Here is a 22,597-nt window from a genome sequence, read left to right as displayed (position 1 = left end):
GGAAATGCGTGGCTCCGCGACGCGACGATGCCGCTGTTGTTTGGGGGCTCCCATCCCCCTTAGCCGTCATCAAAGTGAGCAGCGTTGCCCAGGCCGAGATTGTAGCCAGTGTTATCATATTGACTCAGCGCATGGTACTCAACTATTTTTTTTTTCACCGAGGCCAGAGACCGGATTGAAATATTTAGTTCATGAATGAAACATGTCGGCTGAGATATTAGCCACGACATGTCGTTATTGCCCGTGCGCCACACATTCAGCACAGGGATCGGTTTAATATTTAGTCGGCAAATTGTCACAGCACGCTCTCGCTATCCAGAACGCGCCCGATGCCGTAAGACTGTGGAATGTGCGTTGAGCGAGCTTATTTATTGCTCTCGATCCAGGCACGTGCCTGTCGGGGGGCCCTGAATGCCAGCGCAGTAGGACGACCTGCAACCTATTATACAGCCCCCCTCCTCCTCCTGACAACTCGTGCCGCATTCACTCACGTCGAGGGCCCGCGAAGAAGGGCCGAGGGCCCGCGAAGAAGGGCGGCACACGGCACTGACAGGGCCATGCTGTGAGGTCGACTGTGCCGACCGTCGTGAATCGGTGCGTGGTCATGAGGTGTTGGGGGGCCGCTCTGGGCCCCTCTTGTGGGGGGGTAAATGACAAATTTAGTCTGAGCTATTTCGTGCGTCAAACTGTTGAGAGACGCTTGTGTTGAAACTGGTGCCGAATGTACGCGCTCCCAGGGGGCTGTGTGGCGGCTGGCGGGTTGTGTGAGGCGTTTATTTTTTATGTGAAAAGAGGAATACGAGGGCGGACATCGTCTGCTTATTTATTTTATTTATATTCTCTACAATGACGCAAATAATTATTTTGAGTTTTGCGTATACAAAGTTTAAGGGTTATCTCCTCAAACAATACGGTTACCTCAGGACACTCAAACTAAATACAGCGTTCAATATGAATCTGAAAATCGATGGCCAAACAATATTCTCCTGACAAGAGGCGTTCAGACTCCCGTAACGACACTGGCTTTAGAGACGTTTTGCTGCATATGATAAACAATGATCGCGATGACGACCTGTGTTATGGCCAGCTCACCTGGAATGCACTCCCATTTCACCAGATCTCAGAAGCTCATCAGGTTTCAGTCTGGATAACACTTTGTGACCAATCTCTTTTAAAGCAGGTGTTGTTATTGGCTTCTGAGGGGGCGTCATTGTGGACAATACAGCAAAACCCGTTGTTGTGCCCCGAGTCGTACGCTCCCACATCGATGGATTCTTGGCCTGTATTTACATAATTTTTTATGCAACCGTAGCAAACTGGGATTTAAAAGTAATTGAGTATCTTAAATAAGCAGACAATACACTTCCACATTTCCATACCTCCACATACGTTTGTTTTCTACCTCTCATCAGTGAGAACTGTTTGCGAGTGCATCACTTCAACAAACTTTGTACCAGTTTCGACATTCGACGTCTTATCAGCAGAGTCAGGTTGATTTGAACCAACGCTGGTGACCTGCCAGGTGTTCATAGGCAAAAGGACCTTCACTTAAATACGAGCGCTGATTCCCTCCTCCTCCTCCTGATCGTCCTCGCCCCAGCAGGTTGCGCCCCGTCCACGGAGGCCGAGCTCGTGCTGCTGCTGGAGGCGACGCGGGGCCTGGACGAGGCCGACTCGCGCCTCGCGCTGTCCTTCGCGTCGGCCCTCGCGGGGGCCTTCCCCGTGGGGGCCGCGACGCGCGTGGCCCTGGTGCTGTACGGCGCCGCGGCGCGCACCCGCGTCGCGCTAGGCGCCGAGACGCGGCACGCGCGGCTCGCCAACCTCATCCTCGGTCAGCCCCTGCAGCAGGAGGGACCCCCCAACGCCGGTGAGGGTGCACGCGGGGACCATCAGCACCCCGCCACACACACACGGCAGCACGCTGCAGGGAGTAGACGTGGGCCAGGAGATGTTCGATCGGTGCGGTTTCCCCACCCAACCCCACATCATTCTAACCCTGTGTAAGCCATCATGAAGTTCTAATCGTATTATGGAATGCAGCCTGCACTACAATTTCCACCCTTCCTCAGCTATCTGCATGGACTTTTACTTTCAACCACACTCTACTATAATGGAAATTAAATAATATATAACAACTATATATTACTTTAACTATACAACATCTGCCACCTACCTTATCATCATGGGACCTCCTTTGCCAGTACCAAAATATGAGAATAGGTTTGCCACTTTTTCTGGCAACAAAACAGGTGTTGAGATGTTAAAACACCAAACTAAAACATTTTACCAGGAATCATGTCTGCATTAACCACACTGCTTGTGGTCAGAATGCAAACATTGATTGGCCCACACCAGAGACAGCTTTCTTTAGAGCCTAGTCTCAAAACGGTGCTAGACCAGAGGACGCCAAAAGGCGTACAGCACAAAGACAACGCACTATCAGAGTAATGAGAGCTCGGGCTGAGCAGCTACATCATGGAACCTTCTTTGCCAGTAGCAAAATATGACGTGTTCTCCTTTTTTCTGGCAACAAAACAGGTGTTGAGATGTTAAAACAACAAATTGAAACGTTTTACCAGGAATCATGTCTGCATTGATCACAATACGGTCAATGCAGCCATGATTCCTTGTAAAAGGTTTCAGTTTGTTTTAACATCTCAACACCTGTTTGGTTGCCAGAATAAAGGGGAAAACCTATTCTCATGTACCATATCCTTGCCCCAGCTGTCGCTGAGAGTCATCCGTGCCTTAATCTTATCCCGACTCGACCACCGCGACTCTCTCCTCCACGGCCTCCCCACGTCCCTCATCTCCAATCTCCAGAGGAACCAAAAATCCAGTCAGAATCCTCACCCGCTCCCGTAAATGCTCTGATTCCTCCACTGGCTCGCAATCCAATTCCAGATCAATTAAAACATTGGACTCACCGTCTCTGAGACCACTCACCGCTTATCTCACACTACTCTCCTCCACTGTCCGCTCCATCAAACAAGAATTGCTATCAAAGCCCAAGATCAACCTTCGCTCAGCGGGAGGTTACTTCTTCTCTTCTGCTGCCCACCAAATCTGGAAGTCCGTCCCCCCAGCCAACAATACCGTCGACTCCCTGCCTCTATTCAAGTCCAGGCTTGAGACCTCTTCTCCTCTGCCTTCCACCGGCTGCCCCTGCCTACGAAATAAATTCACCCACTCGTTCACCATAGCATCTTCACACGCAGTGGCATTTCCCAGCTCTCTCAATCCACATCGCGTCGCGTACTTTGCATAACACGAATTCCGTGCGCGTGCGTGCTTGTGCTTGTGTGTGCGTGCAGGCGAGGCACTGCGGCACAGCCTGGACACGCTGCTGGGCCCCGCGTCCCCCGCGCGCCCCACCGCGGCGCGCCTCCTCGTGCTGCTCGCACGCAGCGCGTCGCACGACGACGTCGCCAGCGCCGCCGCTGCGCTGCACGAGGCGGGCGTGGACGCGTTCGCCGTGGGTGCGTGCTCCTTCGTCTCGATCCTGCTCCGAGATCGGACGGGAATCTGCGCGTAGTCAGGGAGGCTTGCGTCAACGCCCCGGCAGCTCGAAGTCCCTTAACATCGTAACCTCGCTCGGCTCGACCATTCTAATGCCATGCTCCGGTCTGGCCTGTGAGACCCCCAGTGGCGGCTGTCCCTGTGTGGCACAAGGTGTACGCAGCGCCGACTTGCATAGGCAGTGCCAGATTACGCTAGTGCGGGGCCTGTAGCATATGTTATCAAGGGGCTCTAAATAAAATAAACACATACATATTAAAACACATATTTTACTTGCATAGTAAAGTAATTGTATTTTTTCATCTGCTATACAGCCAGATAATACGTCAAATCGCTAACCTTAAACACCCAGTCGTTCATAAAAGTTGAAGGCGGTATAGTACTATAGTAATTGAGCAAGTGCAGAATCACTGAACCGGAATTGATAGCCTGAAAGCATTTAGCGCGGGGCCCTTGAAAGTGCGGGGCCCGTAGCATTATGTAGATACTTTTGCTACTGGGATAGTCCGGCACTGGGCATAGGACTACCTTCAGGTTGTGTTACAGTTGAAGACAACCTGCAGAAGCTTGGTCCAGGCTCGGTCTGTGGATTTAATTATCGTAATTCAGTCGAGGGAAATCGTTCAACATTCGGTCCCCTGTTGGTTATTAAATGTTGGTATACATTTATACATCGCCAGTATTTGAACATTCTCTTGGTCGCTGGCACTTAGCTAGGAGCCACAGCGATAGCAAGAGCTGTATACTGGATGTGGTGTGCTGAAATTACAAGCGCTGCCTGTGGCTCCTTCTAAACGGCCTTAGACCAAATCATTGGGGTGACCACCCGATCTCGTCGGTTGTCGGGAGGCCACGCGGTCCCCGCCACACGCACGCGTGGCGAGGCCCTGCGTGGCTGTCTGCGTCGTTGCCCTGGCGGTGCGGGGGGATGAAGCGAGCGGTCGCTGTGCGCAGGGCTGCCGGGAGCCGTCGCCAGCCAACTGCGCCTGGTGGCGTCGCAGCCGGAGCACCTGCTGATCGTGGCTGGCGCCGCGGAGCTGCCCCATGCCCTGCCCCGCCTGGTGGCCCTGCTGTGCGCGAGCGCCGAGGCCCAGATGGCTCTGCTGCGCCAGGGAGACGTGGGTGAGTGGGCGCACGGCCCCTCCGCGGCGTGCCACGTGCCGTCAATCACCTGTCATCGCCTCACATCGTGCACACATTTTGTTTTACGAGCCGCAGTATATCTTTTTTATTCTTTACGTAAAAGAAGATTCCCGTGTTATATCACAGGTATTGTTGGCCGAGCGAAGTTTATGATGTGAGAAACATTTCATTCGCCCTGTCAGCGGAGAGCGTCGCATCCTGGCAGGGATTGGGCTCTAGGACGGCTCCACAGAGCTAAATAGATCTCGCCAATCTTGATTTGAAGATCTCACCACTCGCATAATCAACACCACCTTGATTACAGAGAAATAGAGACACTTTTGGCGATGGCCCTTCTTCAGAGTCCACTTAACTACAACCACCCTCTCCTCGTTAAAAACTTGACACTGCTCCTATGTACTTTGTGCAGATTGGTTTTCTGCGAGTCAATCGTCTAATGTAGTGTGACCCATTTATAGACACCCTATAAAAATACTCGAGAGCAATTGAGGAGAAAAAGACATTTTAATTCCACAGCCTCTAAATGTCTCCTGCTGCTGTCAGTGTGCCTATGAAGGTTGTTGACACCATGTGACTGATACCCCCATGCAGAGCCACCGATTCAGGTGCACGTGTCGGAGGTGACGTCGCGCTCGCTGCGCATCAGATGGGCGCTCCCCGCGGGCCCCGTCTCGGGCTTCCGTGCGGTGTGCGCCCCCGCGGGGGGCCCCGGGAGCAACGGCGTCCCCGCGGGCGGCCCCCCGCCCGTCGCCGGCGGCGGCATTCAAGAGCAGACGCTGGGCGGGCGCGACACGACGGCCGTGTTCCGTGGGCTGCGCTCGGACACGGAGTACCGCGTCAGCGTCTACTCCCTGCAGGGCCGCGCGCTCAGCGCGCCCGAGACGCGCACCACACGCACCAAGAGCACCAAGGTCACCGTGGGTGAGTGCGGCGATGGCACTCGCGCGGCGCTCGTGCAGCAAATTCAATTGTTGTACTGTACTTACTGTGCTCCCCACCTTCACCAACACGCACGAACCCGTGTGCTCAAATATGGCCAAATAACCCCCACGATCTGCACCGTTTGGGGAGTCCCTCATCCAGCAATGGATTGGCACTGGGGCCGTGTGCGCATACACACGCGTGTGTGTGTGCGCGTGTGTGTGTGCGTTGCATGTGTGTGCGTGTGTGTGTGCATTCGTGTGTGTTTGTGCGTGTGTGTGTGCGATGACCCCGGTCGCTCACCGTGGCCTCCGCGCGGTTCTGACGCACTCGCGCATCTCGCCGCAGAGTGCACGTCGTACGTGGAAGTGCGGGCCGACATCGTCTTCCTGGTCGATGGTTCCTACAGCATCGGCTTGGACAACTTCGCCAAAGTGCGCTCGTTTCTCGACGTGCTCGCTAAGACGTTCGACGTGAGCCCAACCAAGGTGCGAGTTTCCTTCACCCTCCCCATGTCGTCGCGTTTCTCTGCACGTTCGCTTGAATAACGGGTGCAGCAAGTATGTATGCGCAGCTTTTCACCTCGTAATGGGTGGATTGTGGGTAATTAAGTCATTAATTAATTAACCCTAAACAGATACAAATGAAAGAGTCTTTTGGGCCCGTGATTTTGTCGTTTCTCTTGGCCAATGTTTCCCACTCTGCTGATGAGAATCATAAATATGCGTTGAGATTATTCAGATTATTTGGCAGATATCACTTTCTCCATGATAAGCCACTTTGTTGAGCCAGTTCACTTCTGAAAAATAAGCTCAAGGCTCAGTGGGCTTTACCTGCTCAAATAAAAATATTTCAGTAATTTTTTTTCGTGATTTCCTTACCTTACCTATACTATGCACTCCTATCGTGTTGTTGTACTATTGTTGTAACTTTCTGACTCGCCGCTACTGTACATCTGTGAAAACAGTTCTTGAAAGCTCATCGGATACCTCAAGTATTAATACAGATTCTGATTCTCAGAAGGTCAAAACCAGCCCAGCGTCTGAAAGGCTTAAACTAATTTTGTTTGAAATAATAGTCACGAAAAATGTTCCCCAGCCACGTTTGTCAGCTGCCTGCAGTGTCAGGGCACCTGGCAGACAGTACAATGTTGAATACCCATATGACTGGTCCTCCATCTGCCTGTTATGAGGGCCTGTGAAGGTTGCACGGTGGTTTGCAGATATGTGTGGTGTTCATGTGAAAGGTTTAGGTAAATTGGTCCAGACCAGAAAACTATTTGTGCAAAAAAAACAGCAATTTTCTTTCAGCAGTACAGGTTTTCGCGATTGCACTGCATAGATCTGTGACGCACGTTCGGGTTGTACCGACGTCCGGTCTTTCGTTTCGTCCCACGTGCTGGGACCTTCTTCGGGAACAGTGCGGTTCAACACCATCGTTCGTTCGTCAAGCGCCCAGACGTTGAGCGAAACGTCGGACATCGCGCCGAACTACACGTAGCAGCTGCGTGTCTCTAACACGTCGTAGCGCTGATTTTGTCGCCTCACCCGTGAAAACGATCAAACAATATTTATTTCACCAGATAAAGGCCCACTGAGCTATGTAGCTCTTTTTCAGAAGTGACCTGGCCGCAAATGATACCTCAACGAAGTGGCTTATCGCGTGGAAATGTAGAGCAGCAAAGTACTCTAAATGCATGTTTCTAAACGTGGAGGGAAAAACGGGAGGACCCGAGGAAAATTCCACGCGACCACGGGGAGAACATAGGCACCCAAAATATACAGCAGGCGTCAAGGTCGGGATCAAACCCACGACCTCCTGTGTGCCAGATGAGGTAGTTCATATCTCGCCACCGTGGCACCCGTTTGCCGCGGTGGGAGGGCGAGGCCCAGCCCAAACAATTGTCTTGTCATTAAACGTGGCCACGTTTAATGAAGGTAGCGTCGCACGGCTTGACACGGGGTTGGGGTGGGGGGGAGAAGCGGGGGAACTTCACGAGAAGGTGAACGCCATGATGGCGCTGCGCTGTTGCCGCACGTGGACGTGTCGCGGTGAGCCTCGTCGTCGTGTCACGCTGCCGGGGTCTGCGTGTCGCCGACTCAGCGCATCGCCGTGTGTTTGGCTCTGACAGAACGGAGTGTTTGAGAACATCGCGTCGTGTCTGTGTGTGTCTGTGTACGTCCGGCCACACAGTGCTATGTGCGGTGTTTGTTTCAGCAAGGCAGTGTATAGCTGAGCTCAGTGCGATGTGTTTGTGTGTCTCTTTGTGTTTCATCGTGTCGCTATGACAATGTGTAACCGCCGTTGTCCTTTCGCTTGTTATTCTGAATTCTCGTGTGTTTTTGTACTTTGCTGTGCCCTTGTCCGTGTCCCAGCATGGTACAGTGCATAGCAATGTCTCCCTGGTGCATCTCCTCGCCACGTTTCGTGTGGCTGTTGGAATTTGATGTGAAATACGTGCGCTTACGTACGTTGCTTTTGGAGATGTTGCCGCGGTGTAATGGTTCGCACCCTGGATCATCGAGATTTTAAAATCCCTTCTCCGCCTCTGTCCACCCAGCAGAATGAATGACAATACCACAGTTAGTCGAACAGCAGGTTACGTGTGGTGGGGTAAAGTTTTGGTATTCCCAAGACGTCTAGCCAGCATGGAAGAGTAGGCCAAAACACCACTGTACAGGAGGTAGCTCCAGTGGAGGCCCTTCCTCCAGGAGTGGAGCGAGCAAGAGCTGCCAGGGCTGCACCTTTACCTTTGCACTAGCTGCTGTGAGCCGCGTCGTTCGGTGTGGCTTCTGCAATGTCACGTCACAAGGCCTCCACACGTCCACCCGTGAACGAGCGCGTTCGTGACCTCGAATGCTTCGTTGGAACATGTCCACGGACCGCATGCCGAGCCTGCGAGGGGAGACCACGGCGGGAGCGTGGAGGCGCCGTGGTGAGACACTGGTGCCCGCGGGACGCGCGGCCGTGCTGTGGCGATCGTTCGCCAAGCGGCCGTGTGCTCGACTCATTCCCTGGTGGGGCTCCCGCGGCGCTCTGTTGTGCGATGCCAATGATGTGATGGCCACGTGAGCTCTGAGTGTGGGGCGGCCTTCGCTAGGATGAGGTGCACTGCGTTAGGGTGAGGACGTTGACGGGAGAACGAGTTGGTCAACTTTTTTTTATTTTTGATTACACACGTGGCACCTTTCTGGCACAAATCTTCCACTCACAATTACGGTCGCATGTTTATCCAGGATGGCCTCGCTTGTTCTCACAACGCTTATTCACAAGGTCCTGGTGTAGGGAAGTTGAGCTTTGTGTGCGGTCTCACCTGTAGAGACAACTCAAGATGTCGGCATATACTGTTACATTAATGAAGTGAAGGAAAATGTCTATGAAACAGGATTTCAAACCTTTTTAGTAATATGTATTATTACAGAGTTTGTTCCACATGTGCTATCGGCATTATGTCATGAGAATCAATTGAGAGCTTCCAGAGCAGTGCATCCCATGTGGTAGACATTGGCTTCCACATGATTTAAAAATCCGTCAAATTGATATTTTAGTTTTCAAGCGAGAAGGATATCGCTTTATTCATAACCCTGCTAAGAGATTGTCTGTTGCATGACAGTCAAACAAATATTTTAAATTCTCATAGCTGGAATTTAGTCTAATCAGGTTCAAAATAAACTTTAACACGATATTTTGAAGAAGTTATTGGTGACCAGGATGAGGCCATTAATTATTTACACCTGAGAATCCAGGTTTGATCTCAGCAGTGCAAGCTCAGCGCTCTAATTTCTGAGCCACCTGAGTTTCACAATAATCAGTTTAGCCACCAGCGTGTCCTTGCGCTCACAGCGTGATTGAGCACTCCAACCGGGGAGTCACTCGGCCCGCATTTCAGTTGAGCGGTACAGCAAGCCACTGCGAAGTTTCTGTTTACATAATGAAAAAGTGCATTGTCTATTAATCATTGTATTATCCACAATACAACGAAACAGTACTAGTCTTGCTCTGCCTTCTAAATAATTGTGGCGTTTTTAATTCTTGTGTCTTTTTGAACGCTCGTGTTTCTTCACTTGCATCACCAGGTTATTCCAAGCAAATGTTATTTTCAGACTCGTTTGTCTTGATGTAAAATTTGTCCGAAAACTATTTACTCCAGAGGTTTTGTTCCTGCCATGAACCGCTATTGGCTGTCTTTTCTTTGTCCACATCTTGGCTTGGAAATGTGTTTTGAGTGAAGTGTTTTTTATTGTCTATATTTAGGAAAGGCACATTGTAACTGCGCTCTCCTGCGCCGACCGTCAATGCGTTGCGATGATCCGTGCTGAGAAGTTGTCACAGCCGACAAAGGCCCCCGCTGTGTTCCCCTGACAGTGACACTGATCAGCGTTGAGAACTCGTCTCGCTTCACTCGCTCTGAGCTCACGTTCATCCCACACACCGACTCCAAGGCTTTCATCGCACAAAACGACTGCACAATGCCCGTAATTTGACTCGCCGCGATGTCATCACTTCCATGTGCGGCGAGTTTTGTCAATCTACCGTTGGGTGAGGACCTCTTCACTCCGTGCAGGTCGTATGGGTTATTTGACCATACTTCACCGTGCTGGCGAGCTATTCAGTCTCTTGTGCTATTCATGCCTGTGATGTTTGTTTTTGCCTTGTGACTGATGAGAGGCTATGACTTCGTGGTTCTGCCCCTCGTGTTAACAACGCCGAGAGCGACCGTGCGTGCGCCTGTCCAGGTTTTCGCATTTTTCACGTCACGATAAATTGGGTTCACGTCGCCTCTGGCGGACTTTCTTCTATAGGTCCCAGGAATGGGTGTCGCTCTCATCGAATGTCATCCGGCCGAACGGTAGCGTTCACAAAATGGTCCAGTTCCTCACGGCAAACCTAACATTTTGGGGGTTCCTGAGATGGCACGTCTGAATAATCACTTGGCACAAACCGCTACGCCGCAAAGCGCTTGGCGCAGCACGTTGAAACGGCGAGGTGGCCGAGACTAAATGGTAGCTAGGAGATGTTAACTACCTCGCCAGGTATACAGGAGGTCATGGGTTCGATCCCGACCCTGACGATGCCTGCTGTATATTTGGAGTTTGCGCGTCTCCCTCCCTGTGGTCGTGCATGTTTTTCTCCAGGTCGTCCGGTTTTTCCCTCTATATTTAGAATCGACGTATTTGGCTCTATAAATTTCCACACGATAAGCCACTTCGTTGAGCTATCATTTGTGGCCAAGCTGCTTCTGAAGAATAGCTATGTAACTCAGTGGGCTTTACCTGGTAAAATAAAAATGTAAGTGTGTTTAGTTTTAGTTAAAAACATGAGCTGCTGGAAGTCAAGAAGATGAAGCCCCTTTCCAGTGGAAGGAAGCCATTGGGACAGTGACGTGGCCACTTGTTGCAGAGGTTCCCTGCTCGAGCCCGGTGGCCGTCCTGGTTAATACTGTGGATGTAATAACCAACAACGCTCGCAATGTGACCTGCAGGTGCGGCTCGGCCTGGTGCAGTACTCCCGCGAGCCCGTGCTGGAGTTTGCGCTGGACAAACACACAACAAGGGAGGCCATCCTGGAGGCCCTCAAGAACTTCCCCTATCGCGGCGGCTCCACCAACACCGGGCGCGCCATGACCTACGTGCGGCAGCGAGTGTTCGTACAGGCCGCCGGCGCCCGGCCCGATGTCCCGCAGGTAACTCCTGTCCCAGCGCCATCGCTGAATGAGGTCTGTGCTGAGCGTGGTCAGTGCGATCCCTGAATGAGGCATGTGGTGAGTGAGTGTGGTGAGCATGGTGGCGAGATGTTAACTCCGTCGCCTGGTATGGAGGAGGTCGTGGGTTCGATTCCGACCCTGACGCCTGCTGTATATTTGGAGTTTGCATGCTATCCCCGTGGTCGTGTGGATTTTTCTCCAGGTCCTCCGGTTTTTCCCTCTACATTTAGAATCGACGTATTTGACTGCTATAAATGTACACGTGATAAGCCACTTCGTTTAGCTATCATTTGTAGCCAGGTCGTTTCTGTAAAGGAGCTTTGTTTCTCAGTGGGCCTTACCGGGTAAAATAAAAAAGTGTATTAATAGTTAGGTGAGTTTGATTCCTGATCGAGGTGTGGAAACAAGTGATGATATGGAAATCACAAGAGAGAAATCAAGGAGGGCACGGGCACTCAGGAGTGAACGATAAAAGGTGGACCAGAGCCAGGAGGGCACTGGGCAGCCAGAGAGAGGGAAACGAACCATGGATCGATAGCAGGGTGAGGGTCGTGAGAAACACGATCTGGTAGACTCATCTGGGATCCAAAAAGAAATACGCCTCCTCCTTCACATATATCGTTACATTACAATTTAAAAGTACATGTTTTACACATTTCATCAGCAACACGGCCTTCTGGGAGTACGTGATGATTGAAAATAACGAGTCGCAAACCTTTATCGGAATTAGGACGAATTTGTAACAATCTTATACTTATGTACCTTCCTCGCCCGCGGTGTGGAATTTGCAGAGCGATAAATTATCATCGGCCCATTGCATTATTGCTAAGGGGTAAAAACATTAACGGGGTGGGGGGAATAATTGCCGAGGCCTTCGCCCGCGCGCTGCCGAGGAATGTGCAGAATCAGACGCGGGTTTCACGCGGCCCCCGGGCAGCATCGAGGCGCCTCCTGCAACTTCGCGCGACAGCGCTCACGCATTTTGCCTCCAATGCACGACATTGGGGAAAAGTGCATGGGCATTTACCCTCTCCGTGGCGATAACGCAGGAGGTTTTGAGACGTTCGAACGCCACAAATAGACACACCGATTGCAAGTCGTCAAGTCTGCATTCGCCAGACATGCTCGTGGTAAAACATGCCACCAGACACGCATTGTCCTTGCAACTGATTGGCCTTGTCTCGCCCAGTGTTAGGCCGGAGAACGCCAAAAGTCGAACAGCACAAAGGCAAAGCAAACATCAAAGCATCAATAGCCCGGGTTGAGCGGTTATACCTATGGGACTCTTTTTTACTGTTATCAAGGTGACGAACAAAAAGAGTCGGCTTCAGCCATTCCGACGCAAGTATTGTACAAAACGTGGTTACTTGATAATACACGTGGCAATAATGTGACCACCGCGGCTTAACGCGCTTGTTAATTTACCGCTAGAGCCGCCGCAGTAAATCACGTGGCACCCCCCAGGCCCTCCAGGCTGGCCGTGGCTGGGACGGCGGTGGAATATTTGCGGTGGAGCTCCCCCCCCCCCCCCCCCCCCCCACAGGTTGAGCCGAGCGTGGCCTTGACACGTCGTCTGACCGCCCCCCTCCCCCGCCCGCCCGTGATCTCTTGTTCACGCTCAGCGAGGACGCCCCGCGGTGTCAAGTGCAACTCTCATCCCCCCCACCTCTTGTTATTCACCCCCATCTCTGTGGCCTCTCCCTGTTCGTGTGCTGTGAAGCAGCAGAAGAAGACGGAGAAGCAGAAGGGACCATTGCTCAAAACGTTGCCTTGTCGTGTTTCTTCGAAGGGCGCACGCCGCACAGTGTTGTTGGCCAACGTGTTCAGTTTTTTGTTTGCTTCAGTGCCACATGGCCCAACCCAACCTGTGCGCTTTTCACGCTTGCTTTCGTGATGTGTACACGCGCGGCCCATCCAGTCAATCTACTGCTGGATGAGGGCCTCCCCACGCCACTTGGTCTGCGGCGGGGGGTTATTTGACCATACTTCACCACGTTGCTCAATGGGCATTGACGAAAGCGGGGAGCATAGGCATTGCAGCACGGTACAGTACAACAATGAATTTTGCTGCACATCGTCTGCTGACAACATTGCCCTGCAGCAGCCCCCTGACACTTGTTTTCAGCGTGGTGGTCGCCCATCCAAGCGTTAACCAGGCGCAAGCTCTGCTTAGCTTCCGAGATCAGGCGAGAGCGGGTGCATTGCGGGCTGTGCTGCACACACGACAACGCAAGGCAAAGGCGCAGCCCTGCAATGGCTCGCTCTCGCCGCATCTGGAGGAAGGGCCTCCAATCGAGGGAGCTCTAGAGAGCCCCCTCTGAAGGTGTTTGGTCTACTCCTCCACTCTGGTTTGTACGCCTTGGGGAGTACCCACGCTTTACTCCACCACGTGTCCAACCGATGCCCGATGCTGCGCCACTGAATGGAGTGATTAGTTCACAGTGCCGTGCTACAAACCTGGTGACCTGACTTTGATTCCCAGCCACGGATAATGTCAGTGGTGAGTGATATCTTAAATGGCCCTGGGCTCCCCCTCAACCAACCTGCATCTATTAGTGTGGTGAAGTATGGTGAAACAACCCCAAGACTGACATGGATTGACAATTGGCATAATATACCTAGTGCATAGTATCGGTCGCGAAAGCCTCCGTGTTCAACATTCCGAGTGCATCACAGAGAGGTCCTTGTCAGAGATGGGTGCTCAGCAATAGAGAAGCCCTCCACAGGCGGTAACTAATTAGGCGATTAACCCTGTGAATATGTCGCACTGATAGACAAATCTCATTCATGAGGGAGACCTGGAGTGAAGTCAGTGACGGAGGCGATGGACAACACAGGCAGTGTAGAATAATTACAGTAAATGGTAACAATACGTCCGAATGCGAATTGCAACTGCGTGGGCGTTTGCTGTTGCGCTGCACTGCTCTCCGACGTGTTGTCTGGATGCGCCGCGTGCCGTGCGGGCGGCGCGACGTCCGACATTCCGCGCTACGTGCCGGCGGCTTCTTCAGGAACGCGAGAAGCTCCCCAGCACGTGGGAGACGAAACGTCGGACGTCGTGCCGCACAACACGCGGTTTTACTTTGTCCTCCACCGCGCCCATTTCCTCTCGTGCCCCTGACCCCCGCTTACAGGTCATGATCCTCATCACGGACGGGAAGTCGTCGGACGAGTTTCGGGAGCCAGCCAAGCAGCTCCGTGACTCCAACGTGGAAATCTTTGCCGTCGGAGTCAAAGGTGGGCGTACGCTCGTCACAGGGAAATTTGGACACGGGCCATCTACTCACTCGCGATGTTGTTTGTTCAGTCTCGTCAACGACAGAAGACAGGTCGTGTTGTTTATAAATTGATTCAAATATTGAACCTGGCTGATACCTTGAGCTTGAAACTCTCATATGCAAGGGTGTCAAGAAAGTATCGATTGACACAAGCACGGCAAACTATGAGCGGAACTCCACAGCAAATCAGTCGGTGTGTGTGAACAGTCACGGAACGCGACCATTACCGCTCGATTCAACTTTAGAAAGAGTGGGGGGGGGCCGAGCCTTCACCAGGGGCCACAGGTCCAGTCCCCCTCCTCTGACCGTCGTTCCCCCGCGCGCCCCCCATTCAGACGCCGTGCAGGCCGAGCTGGAGGCCATCGCCACGCCGCCCGGGGACACGCACGTCTTCACCGTGGAGGACTTTGACGCGTTTGAGCGGATCGCCGCCGAGCTCTCGCAGTCCATCTGCCTGCGCATCGAGCAGGAGATCGAGGAGCGGCGGCGACGTGAGTCCCCGTGCCCACCGCTCGCTCGCTCGCTCACTGACTCACATACTGACTCACTCACATACTCACTCACACACTCACTCATTCACTCACACACTCACTCACACTCACTCACACTCACACACTCACATACTCACTCACATACTCACACACTCGCTCACACAGTCACTCACACAAAGATCCCCCATATAGCCTTAACAGACTGTTGGGGCAAATGCTGTTAGCAAGCACTCACACACTCACTCACACACTGACTCACTCACACACTGACTCACTCACACAGTCACTCACACACTCACTCACACACTGACTCACTCACACAGACACTCACACAGTCACACTCACACACTCACTCACACACTGACTCACACAGTCACTCACACAGTCACTCGCACACTCACTCACATACTCAGTCACTCACACGCGGGCCCTCACTTTTCACGTGCAATAGAAGATTCCTCATGTAGCCTTTAACAGACTGTTGGTGAGCATCTATGAAGGCCGGTAAAACACACGAGGGGGTGGGTGGCCACTGCCTTGCCCGGCCACCTTTGTCTGCCCAGTACTGATGTTTACACACCGCACCAGGTACTCATGTGAGGCTGAGTCGACCTAGGGGAGGTCCAGGTCCGGTTCAGATAAGCGTCACCGGTGTTGGTGGCCGTCAGCAGGAATCGACCTCGGGTCGCCGGGTTCATAGCGCAGCGTAGCGCTAACCGCCACACTACCACTCCCCACCTTCCACATGTACCTGCGCGTACACATGTTGCCCTTCTCTCGTTCCACTGCTGGATGATGACTTGGGTTGTTGCATGTGTCCTGTTTCTGTCCCGGGTTGACCTGCTGCCTTCTGCCGTAAGTTTTATGAGAGAAGACCACTTCTGGCGCAAATGATGGCTTCCTTACGGGTAGAACTCAACGGGGCCTGAGGCTTCTAAAGCAAGATAAGTGTCTGCCTTGCATGGGACAAGGGTCACCACCTGTCCTGATTTGGCCCAGGCAGTTTGAGAATTGGCATTTGTATGGCAGGAATGTATTTGTACCAAAAGATCTGGTGGTGATATTGCGTTGAACTGTAAACTGCACAGTTTTGACAAAACGTAGGCTGACTGATAAATGTGTCCTGGTTTTGTCTACAGTGGAACAGGTGGCAACTCCCATGACGACAGCCTCCTCACACTGAGGGTATATTCCTTAGTCGGAAGAATTCTGGAACGGTCTTCTGGAACTATCTTCGTTACACGCCTACAGATGTTGCACTGTTCACAGTTGTCTGCAAATGCTATTATTTTCATTCAGTAACTTGGCCAGTGGAAGCACATCGCTTTTGTCAAGCCACTGCTGGATGAGAGCCTCTATCTAACCAGCGGGTCATTAGGGTTATTTGACCATACTTCACCAAGGTGGGGAGCATAGATGTGGCAGTATATAGTACAGTACAACAGCGCAGTTTGCTGCACTGTCCTTTGCGGCCCACAACATAGCCCCATAGCAGCCTATAACACCTGTTTGAAGCATAGTCGTCGCCCATCCAAGCACTAACCGGGCTCAACCTCGCTTAGCTTCCAAGGTCGGACTTGTACTCGATTTGCACCACTTTAGTGCTCATGAGAAAGCAACCGGCGTTTATTCATTTGCCAAGGAGTATCAGTCTATCAGTGTAAGCCAGCACAAACTCCCTGAGTCCCAATGAAATAACCAATAAGAGGATAGATACAGTACTGACGGTCATTCTCTTCAATGGAGGGGCGCTTTGTACAAATTGTGCATGCGTAGTTGATGTTCAAGTTAGAAAATGTTTTACTTTATTTTTCGCTGATTGACAAACTTTGTGCACGCGGGGTTCCTCTCGGTGACTATTGGGTGGCGCGCTCAGAGGAGGAGAGGATTCATTTTGTCTATTGAAGAGACGCGTCTCGTCCCGTCGGTCTGCGTGGCGTAGTCTCGCCTCACGCTCGCCCCCCTCCCCATGCTCCCGTGGGGCGGTCACTTTAAGCTTCGGTCTACTCTGTGGGGTTTTATCCCTGGATAATTGTTTTCTTCCTGTGATCATAAATAAAATAAAACAAGCTGCCCAAGCCATGCCTGTAAGTGGGCTTTGGCAATACAATTAAAGGTACGACGCGAGCATGATGAGCGCAGCATGCGGTCGGCTGGCTCACGGCAGCGCAGTTCCCAGAGCCCACTGCTAGCCGCAGACGGGAGGCCAACATTGGAAACCCTTTGCGGTTTCTTGGTCATGAAACTCAGACGCTTGAGAAGGAAAGCGGCGGTTCCTCTCGTAGCAGAGACGTGCGCTTTTTGCCAGACGTCTGTCCTGTGGGACAGACGTCTGGCATTAGCGGAGTTGCTCATTTGGACACAGCACCCAACCCTGTGCACACGGGAACCTGTGCATTGTCACAGAGGACAGAGGGCAGATAATAATCATAATAACAACAACAATCATGCATGTGTTTATATTGTGCAAAATTGCACCTTGAAAAGCACAGTCTTCACTTGTGACCCCACTTTGGACGTAGGGGAAGATGGGCACTCATCGTCATCGTCGCGATCCATGGACAAATAGCCCATAGGTGTCCACTGCACAGTACGTCATTTGTGTCCGCTGTCGTCTGCCATGTGCCAGTATGGTCAAGTAGTGCACATCGTTCTGGCGCCAATCTCTCATGTCGTTGTCCAGCCATTCTCTGTGAGGTCTTCTTCTCTTTCCGGTTCATTCCATTTTGTTGTCCATTCTACATATGTGTAAAATTATTGCCAGTTTCCTTCTCATCACTGCCTGCATCACATCTACTTCTACGGTGCAACCTTTTTTTTGCGTCTACATTGGACACTCTGGGCACTCACATATTCTTGGTTCTTTCGGTAAAGTCACGTGTATTAAAAGCTTTTATTATTTTCAATTTTAAGTCAAAATTTCACAGTGAAACAATTTGTGGGAGTGCCTGCGATTTCCAGGCTAATTCTGTTGCCACAGGGAGAGAAGAGGGCTTTCTGTCTCCACAGAGCCGAGTGTGGGGGCTGGACAGTTGTGCTGGGGGGAAGCTGGCAGAGGTTAACTTCTGTTACGCATGTGCCCAGACAACAGCCCTGTCACGAACGGCCCTTCAGCGCACCATCATCTTCGTCACCATGAGCCACAGTCAAGGCCTCACCAAGCCATTGCCATCTCTCACGGTCCTCAGATGTAATAATCCATTTGGCGCCTGCAGACAGGCGGTCGATTCCATGACTCGATCTCCACGGCGGACGTCCTCTACAGGGACCGCCCCCTCATATCGCCGCCACTCCATCGTTAGCCTTAACCTGCTGGCTGACATGCCTTCGAGCGACGTCTACTTCCCAAGCCCACGCGCTTGTTTCCAACAGTCGATGCGATCATGTATTTCTCACGTGCATTTCTTCACTAATTCATGCGTTCCTCTTTCTGTCTCAATGAATTCGCCGTAATGATTTTACTACACTCCTCCAGTGGAAAGCTTTTCCACGAGACAATTGGACTGGGCTGTAAGCAGCTGTGCTGGAGCATGCTGCCAGGGCCCGGCCAAACGCTATTAAAACGGCGCGTCCCTTTGAAGTGAGGCCCTGGGTTCTCTGTGGACGAGGGCGTGTTTCATTCTTTCCGGCTGTGCACTTTGATGCTTGTACGAAGAGGACAAAGCTACGCCGAGAATGCAAGGGAGGAAAATGTGAAGTATTCATTGTTTACCGCTCGCCTATACCTATCGCGATAGCTGCCAACTGGCCACTCAGATCTAACCATCCACTCTGGCAATTTGTTACTCTGTGCGCCAAATTACAACAACGTGACAGAAAATGTAACGTGAAGAATGTATTCTCGACTTCTTTTTTGGAATGAAGGAAGATATTGCAAAGTAAAAAAACGATGATCCCCGGATTTGCGAGCTGCCACTGCCCTTTGACGGTTAACGTAAAAAAAAATGTCACGAAGTTCGAGAAAAAAGGGTATGGCCACGTGTGTAGGTGTCATGGTCTAATTTTACCCAACTTGATAATTAGAGTAATACCTTGGTTAACGAAGCCTCTGGGAACGGAGCTCCCTCATAGCGAAGTCAGCCGTGAAGGGCCTTTTCACCACCATATTTTTGCTATTTTTTTACAAAATGAAAAAAATATATCTTCAGAAATCACGCCAAGGGATGCAGACAAAGAGTAAAGTTTTAAATGCTGCACGTGCCCTGTAAATGTGACCGAGTGGAGTTTGTTTACCGTACATTATCGGTAGGCCATCAGCGAAGAGCTTCGTGAGTCTCCCTCGCATCGCCTAATCAGCAGCGTGCTTTCCCAATCTTCAATCTCCTGCCCACCATGGCTCGAGCTCCTTGTGTTGGTAGCATTTGATTAAAAACCCTGCTGATCGGAGGTGCGGGCGAAGGACAACAAACTAAACACAAAAAGCAGTTCTAAAGAAATTCGTTTTCAGTCTAAATTTAAAAGTGCATAGCTCCAGTGGAGCCAGTGCTAGTGGCCTTATTGGGCAACATGTGCAGCGTAAATCTATCTCTTTGAAAACGAAAATGCAGATCTTAAGGACGGTAGAGGCAGGAGAGATGAAAAGTGAAGTGGTGCGTACATTAGGGTTAGTGTAGTCCACCTTAAAGACCAGTTTAAGCCAAGCAGACAAAGTAAAGGCTTATATGCAGCAATCTAGTTACCGTAATGCTACTAAAACTTACTAAACTATTTTTTTATTTTTCCAGGTAAGGCCCGTTGAGCAATATAGCTCATTTTCAGAAGCGACCTGGTCATAAATGATAGCCCAATGATGTGGCTTATCACGTGGGAATTTATAGCAGCCAAATACTCTATACGCATGTCTCATAATATGGAGGGAAAAAACTGCAGGACCCGGAGAAAAATACACACGACCACGGGGAGAAAATGCAAACTCTAAACGTAGAGGCGTCAGGGTCGAGATCGAACCCACGACCTCCTGTATACCAGGAGAGTTAGTTCTTGAGTAAATCCACTTAGTAACATTGCCTCCTCCTATGAACGTACTGCAGACGATACTCAACTGTGCAATATTATGTCTTCTTCGTGATAGTTTTATGCGATAAGAATGGCACAAGTATATATATATTAGGAGCTTAAGTCATTATCAGAGAGGCAGTTTTAATCAATATGTGGCTTAAACAAATCTTGACCACTACACCACCTTGCCACCAATTTGACCCATGATCTTGCCACCAATTTGACCCGTAAATCGGCTAACACTTTCTCCCCATGACCACCACCCGACACGGCCAATTAGTAAGGTTCGTCACGTAAAACAAAACGTGCAATTAGTTACTAGTTTAGTACACCGGTGTTTGGGAGAGTAAACCCACAGCATTTACAATTCGAGTGCTGTCACTCAATCTTTGTAGCCTGGCGCCCGAGCGGGCCCCGGTGCGGTCGCGCTGCCTGCACGCTCGCTGGCTACGCCACTGCGGTACGAGCTCACTTTGGGCGGATGAGCGAAATAGCAGCGCACGGCACGCGCAGGTCTAGGGCTGTTCTTCAGCAGTGCGGGGAGGAAGAGGGTGGCAGCGTGGCGCAGTGGGAGTGCTTGTGCCTCGCGGCAAGAAGAACCTGAGTTTGATTACTGACTCAGTGTGGGAGTTGTATGATCTCCCCCTGCATGGGGTTCCTCCAGGTTTGCCAATTTTCTACTATAGCTACAAAATATATACAGTGCCATTGGTGTTGGGCAAATATCCCAATGTAGGATTTTCCTGAAAACAAGTTTTCATACCCAGTGTGGCTTTCCTGGGTATATAAATAACTAGTATTATTGTTATTATACTCTTTGGGTCTTTCGGTAAAGTCACGTAGATAGAAAATCGTAAAAAAATCACGACGTTTCGATCGCAACACAAGCAATCCTCTTCAGGTGAAAAAATACAGCAGGCAAACTGCTGAGGTAGGAGAAGCCATTGTATTGCTAGAGATTAGAGATTTGCATGTCAATGTGAGATGGCTCCCGCAGCAGCGGCTGTGTTAATGAGACACATTCAGCCGATTAAACAACGAGAGCCACCGCCACAATTAAGAAAATGGAAGCAGCGGCTATGTTAGTGAGACATTTAGCCTGTTAATATAAAGACATTTAACAAGGTAATGTAACTCACAGAATCGGAAATAACTGTTAACATCGGCAGGTAGAATGGAAGCATCACAGCCAGTTATGACCCCTGTGGTGTAGAGTTTTGATGAGGGAATTTTTCTGGGCTGGATGGTGGGAGTCAGGTTTTAGATAGGCATCCGTGTGGGTGGCTTTCCTGTAGACAGAGTGTCCCAATGAACCATCAGGTCTTTTTTCGATTAAAACATCCAAGAATGGTAACTTGCCATCCTTTTCCACCTCCATGGTGAATTTTATGGCTGGGTGTATGGAATTGATGTGGTTGAGGAATTGGTTCAGAGCTGGCAGGCCATGTGGCCAGATGACAAACATGTCATCTATGTATCTCTTCCACAAGGAAGGATGTGGGATGGATGCCTGGATGGCATCTGTCTAAAATAAAATGTCCATGAAAACATTGGCTACCACTGGAGATAAGGGAGAACCCATTGGGGTACCTTCAACTTGTTTGTAGAATGTACCATTCCAGGTGAAGTAAGTGTTGGTGAGGCAGTGTCTCACCAGGGCCGGTACCTCAGCATTCAGTCCTTGTTGGACCAAATCTTCAATGATTGCCATGGTGTCAGGCACAGTAATTTTGGTAAACAAAGAAGCTACATCGAAACTGACAAGCAAATCACCTGGAGATAGTGAGATGTCTTTAATTAGAGATACCAAGTGAGCTGAATTAAGTACAGCTGAGGTGGTCTTGTCAGTGAATGTGTGGGCTTATGTGATGCAGGAGAAGTTGATGGAGGCAACACGTATTTATTACAAATAAATTAAATACAGCAGAGTAACGACTCTAACACTCGAAGAGGTATCGGCCTCTTCACCCAGTCTATTTAGAGGAAGTGTTCCCCAGCTAACGCTCCCTGTAACTCATTACTTCCCTCTATCCTAGACCTTCCTCAATGTAGGCTAGCTAAGCTGGCCCAGCTTTGGCGCAGGTTCCGACCCTCAGCCACACGAGTCTGGCCCTTACAAGGACATCAGACCTCGCTTGCTCTGAGGTCGCACCACTGGCTTGCCCTGCTTGGCCCTTACAAGGACGGCGAGTCAGGGGAGTTCCAGGTCTAGCTAGCTGTGGCCTTCAGTCTTCACTGGCTCTTCATCTTGATCTGTACCCAACGACTGCCTCGAGCTCTCTCGCTCTCCGACTTATATACCAACATGCCCTCGAGGGGGGCGGGGCTGTGTGGGATCCCAGCATCCCCCCCCACACAGCCCCCCAGGGTGGTAACCGTTTGCGGACGTGGATGTAGACACCCCAGTGTAACTGCCCGTTCCCCCCCCCCCCCCCCACGTAACATCTCTACAAATGGAAGCAAGGTCTCAGACAGAAATCGGGCCAATTTGTAGGGGGGTGAGTCAATGGTGGAGACGATAGGACGGAGTGGTGTACCTTCTC

At 51.0% G+C, this 22,597-nt stretch overlaps 1 protein-coding gene across 3 annotated transcripts in view; it reads left to right on the top strand.

Moving 5' to 3' along the window:
- LOC133353284 (collagen alpha-1(XIV) chain-like) overlaps window positions 1-22,597 on the top strand; it is a 283,983-nt gene that overhangs the window by 60,559 nt on the left and 200,827 nt on the right. For all 3 annotated transcript variants that reach the window (XM_061569396.1, XM_061569397.1, XM_061569398.1), the window contains 8 exons: window positions 1,604-1,867; window positions 3,315-3,479; window positions 4,474-4,641; window positions 5,254-5,583; window positions 5,932-6,071; window positions 11,066-11,266; window positions 14,422-14,524; window positions 14,901-15,056. In XM_061569396.1, the coding sequence (XP_061425380.1) occupies window positions 1,604-1,867; window positions 3,315-3,479; window positions 4,474-4,641; window positions 5,254-5,583; window positions 5,932-6,071; window positions 11,066-11,266; window positions 14,422-14,524; window positions 14,901-15,056 (1,527 nt within the window). The remainder of the gene's footprint in view (window positions 1-1,603; window positions 1,868-3,314; window positions 3,480-4,473; window positions 4,642-5,253; window positions 5,584-5,931; window positions 6,072-11,065; window positions 11,267-14,421; window positions 14,525-14,900; window positions 15,057-22,597) is intronic.

The sequence above is a fragment of the Lethenteron reissneri genome, chromosome 43 (genome assembly GCF_015708825.2).
Source record: "Lethenteron reissneri isolate LAM-NWPU_2019-01 chromosome 43, ASM1570882v1, whole genome shotgun sequence".
NCBI lineage: Eukaryota > Metazoa > Chordata > Hyperoartia > Petromyzontiformes > Petromyzontidae > Lethenteron > Lethenteron reissneri.
Note: the sequence above shows the minus strand (reverse complement) of the source record. Positions and strands in the feature narration are given on the sequence as shown.